Genomic DNA, 4300 nt, shown 5'->3' on the forward strand with positions numbered 1-4300 from the left:
TCTTTATCATTTTTCTAAAGATCATATTTAACAAATACTAAATAAGAATCTCTCTATACATTTACAAAAGTTAAAGCAAATGGGCTTCTTTATCAAGTGAACACTTAAGCTTTTTCTAACATGATTATGTAACAAAAGATGTAGACTACTCTAGATTTTAATCATGTTTTAGATCATTAAACCACTATCAATTTAGGTAATGTGGTAGAAATAAAGTGAAAGAAAAACGACTCTACATTAAGGTTAGCTTGAGGGACTACGTCTATGTTCTCTTGATGATACTCGACTTTCATCTTCCAAATGACATTATTTAACACAAAAGTAAAACTTAAGGGGTATAAGTTTACATTCATTTCATATTTAACACAAAAGCTCAAAATTGAAGGAGTGTCAGTTTACTAGTTCAAAAGAAAGACTCAGGTAATAACGCCAGGTCTCGTGCTAGCTTGAGTTAGTCTCGTAAGTGTAATCACACGTTCACTTCTTATTTAACTTCTCATTTAACGTATAAATATAAAATAAAAAAGTATAAAATTCAAAGTATAAGTTTACATTCTTTTCATATTTAATGATAGGGACACAAGTATAAATTTAAGGATTGTGACTTTGTGAGTTTACAATCACTGACTTCCATAGTTTTGGCAATCATGAAATAGTAAGTAAATTTATTTTTTCATTAAGACCATCTAAGGATTAATCTAATTAAAAAGTACATAAAAATGTATTATTAAGAAAAAGAGTACTAATCCTTTAAAGTAATTATTATAATGTAAATATTTCATATCCTTTAAATTAAAAGGTAATTTTAATACTTTAGACATGAAATAATCACTTAAAAACATGATAAACATAGGATTTTTTGGGGGAAGAAATGGGGGGATATTGCTTTTGTTTCATAAAAAACCCCAAATCTCTTTCATATTATCTCTTTTCTTCCAACATATGAACACATATAAACATCAAGCTCAAAAACCACCACCATGACCATCATCACCACCACTCACTAGTCACTAACATCTCATTCTTCCCCTAGCCTTTTCATAATATATTATCATCTATATATTACTCCCCTATAATCATAATTAAAAAAAAAAAAAAACCCTAATCCTTTAGGATCAAGTAAAAACTAGAAATGATAAAACGAGACACCACTAAAACTAAAGAAAACAACATCTCTTGGTCTTGCTAGTGGTTTGAGTCCTTGAGCCACCATCCCACCACCACAAACCGCCCCTCGGTCCGATGGTGGTTTCTCACATCATGCTACAACTTGAGGTGTTTTCATCACTGAAGTAATGTGTGATAGGGTCACCCTGTTGCGGGTGCGGGTATGGGTACGGCGGGTATGGTTGATACGGTTGTGGTTGCATATAATTGACCGCGGGTGGGGGGCGAGCATACATCATCGGGTGAAACCTTTCAACGCCACCACCACCGCCATTCGCTTGTTGTTGGTTCATCATCGCCGCCGCCATTAACTGTTGCTGATAATAAGGGTTGCCCGCCATGGCCTCCGGCCCTCCACCTTGAAAATGACCACCACCGCCGCCACTGCCGCCATTCATTGCCGCCCCAGCCGGAAGTCCTTGAACCGCGTGCATATTACCCATATGACCCATGGATCCATTCATTTGACCCATTTGACCCAAATGACCGACCCGCGGACCCATTTGACCCATTTGACCACCCATAGGCATGCTTCCCATGAGGCCCCCATTACCCCCAACACCATTCGTCATGCCCATCATCATGTTTGGCATGCCTTCCATCCCACCATCATTCATCCCACCTTTCTTGCCTCCATTCCCATTATTCATGTTCATACCACCACCAACACCGCCGCCACCAACGGCATTCTTGTTTTGACCGCCACCACCGCCGTTTTTATTTTGACCGCCACCACCGCCGTTTTTATTTTGACCATCCGCGGGACCTCCACCGCCATTCTTTCCGCCACTCTTCCCCGCCCCACCACTCTGATTCTGATTCCCACCACCACCGCCTTTCTTACCACCGCCATTCACCTGTACCGGAACATTCCCACCGCCGCCACCGCCTTTCTTCCCACCATTTCCACCATTATTCCCATTCTGAGGACCACCACCCTTCATAACTTGCGGCGGCATCTGCCCACCCTTCATAACCTGCGGTGGCATCTGCCCGCCCTTCATAAACTGCGGCGGCACCTGCCCACCCTTCATAAACTGAGCCGGAATCTGCCCACTCTTCATAAGCTGAGGCATCATATTAGCCATCTGCCCACCACCACCAACGACCACTGGCTTCTTCACAGGCACATCATCATAATCATCTTCACTCCCATCATCATCATCATACTCATCATCATCAAAATCATCATCATCATAATCATCTTCACTCCCATCATCCTCATCCACCACCTTCCCACCCTTAACCACACCCTTCCCACCACCAAAAGCAGGCATCTTCATATCCTTAAACTGTGGATGATTCTTCAGATCTTGAAACCCTTTCATCTGCTGAAGCTGCTGTAATTGCTGCAGCTGTTGTGGTGTTGGCCCACCCCCTTGATTACCATTACCATTATTATTATTATTATTATTATTATTATTTCCACCTCCTTTCTGCCCTTGATTCTTGTTATTTCCACTGCCTTTACCACCATCAATCTGCAAACCCTTTAACTGATTACTGATCTGTGGATTAGCCTTAGAACCACCACCACCGCCACTACCACCCCAAATCTCAGCAAGTTTACCACTTTTTGCCAGTTTCTTGATGAGGGTATCTGGATCAACAACTCCAGACACTGTAACCTTGCTCTGGTCTGGATCTATCTTAATAGTGTAAACCCCTGTTCAAGAATATGCAAATTTAAACCACCCAACACATCAAGTTATCATTTTTACAAAAACCCATCTCAGATTCAACATAAAGATCAAATCTTTAAGCAAATTTAAACTCGTTACCTTCCACTTTCTGCAGAATTTTCTTCACTTTCCTCTTACACCCATCACAGTGGATGTTCACCTTCAATGAACAAGTCTGCATGCAAAAAGATTCAAGATTCAAGAATCAAACACCATTGAAATGAAAAACAAATACCCAAAAATCTTTATTAAAAAAAATAAAAATAAAGTATAATTTATAATTTTTTTTTAATTATAATTTGTTCACTTTAATGTACATTAAATGAGTTGAAAATCAAGAAAATGTCAAAAGCATATTCAAAGATCTTCAAGTTCACATTACAGTACACGCAAAGCATTAAAGGAGGCCATTAACAAACAACCACACGAAATTAATACAAAAAACACACCTTTTTTCACACACATTAACAAATTAACAAAAAATGAACAAAATTTGTACCTGAATCTTGACAAACTCCTCTTTACTCATGTTTTCAAGCTAAAAGAAACCAAACCCACAAAGGAAAACCAACCAAAATGAGATAAAGTTGCAAACTTTATAGATCTGAAGTGACAAGAACCATGGAAATCAAGAAAAACAAGAACTTGATGTGAAAATGAATAAAAACTGAAAATGGGTATTTGGGTAAAGATTGAAATGAAAGCACAAGAGTATCAGAGAGGTTGGTGGATGGGTATTAAAGGCTCTGTGGTGTGTTCTTGTTTCAGAGGTGATGAAGATGAAGCAGCAGCAGCAGCATTACTCTCACACCCGGTTATTTTTGGGTTTATTTATTTGGGTATTCTTTTCAATGGGTATATTTATAGTGTGTAATGAGTTGGCTAATGGGCTTGGCTTGGCTTTGGCATAGGCTTTGGCTTTGGTGCTTGGTTGTTCTTGACTTAATTAAGTTGGAGTACTATGTACTTTTCCGTAATATAAATCCTACTATTCACACTTGACTTTTGTTACTTGTAGTTTGATTTAACATTTTGAAATTGTGATAGTTTGATTTAACTTTAGTTACTTTTTAGTTATTGTGAGTTAATGTTAGTTACTTTATATGTTTGTGTTATAACTTTTAACGTATATAATGTTTTATGTAGTTTAAGATATATTCTTACATTTATATATTTATATTTATGTTTACATTAAATTTTTAATGTAAACATAAAAAATAATTTAAATTAAATGAGTTTGGGTAGTCGTTGGTTTCGTTGGTAGTTTGAGAGGGCTCGTCTTGTGTGGGGGTTTGAGTAAAATTTTCTGGTTAGTGATTGGTTAGTTTTGGTTTTTTTTTTTTTTCATTGGTGTGCTTATCAGCTTCTTGCTGAGTGTTGTATGTTGTTTTTGGTTGAATGAAATTAGCAGTTAAAAAAAATGATGTTAAATCATGTTCTAAGTTGTAAAA

The 4300-nt window shown here is 37.6% G+C and overlaps 1 protein-coding gene across 1 annotated transcript; it reads right to left on the bottom strand.

Annotated features, from left to right (window-relative positions):
• Positions 1 to 942: 942 nt before the first annotated feature.
• Positions 943 to 3456, bottom strand: LOC143630961 (uncharacterized). Its single transcript, XM_077099843.1, has 3 exons — positions 3349 to 3456; positions 2949 to 3024; positions 943 to 2833 (listed from the first exon to the last, which is right to left on the bottom strand). Exons 1-3 carry the CDS (start codon positions 3376 to 3378, stop codon positions 1254 to 1256), a joined length of 1686 nt encoding a protein of 561 aa, XP_076955958.1. The 5' UTR covers positions 3379 to 3456; the 3' UTR covers positions 943 to 1253.
• Positions 3457 to 4300: the final 844 nt, after the last annotated feature.

Source organism: Bidens hawaiensis, unplaced genomic scaffold (genome assembly GCF_021521415.1).
Source record: "Bidens hawaiensis isolate Kalapana, Puna unplaced genomic scaffold, B.hawaiensis_p1.1 tig00005851_1, whole genome shotgun sequence".
Classification (NCBI taxonomy): Eukaryota; Viridiplantae; Streptophyta; class Magnoliopsida; order Asterales; family Asteraceae; genus Bidens; species Bidens hawaiensis.

Bases quoted from the DNA above. Each gene is read 5' to 3' on its own strand.
- LOC143630961 (XM_077099843.1), bottom strand. From the start codon at position 3,378: ATGAGTAAAGAGGAGTTTGTCAAGATTCAG. The intron at 3,025-3,348 runs GTACAAATTTTG...TTTTGCATGCAG, and splicing joins AGGAGTTTGTCAAGATTCAG to ACTTGTTCATTGAAGGTGAA. The intron at 2,834-2,948 runs GTAACGAGTTTA...ATTCTTGAACAG, and splicing joins AATTCTGCAGAAAGTGGAAG to GGGTTTACACTATTAAGATA.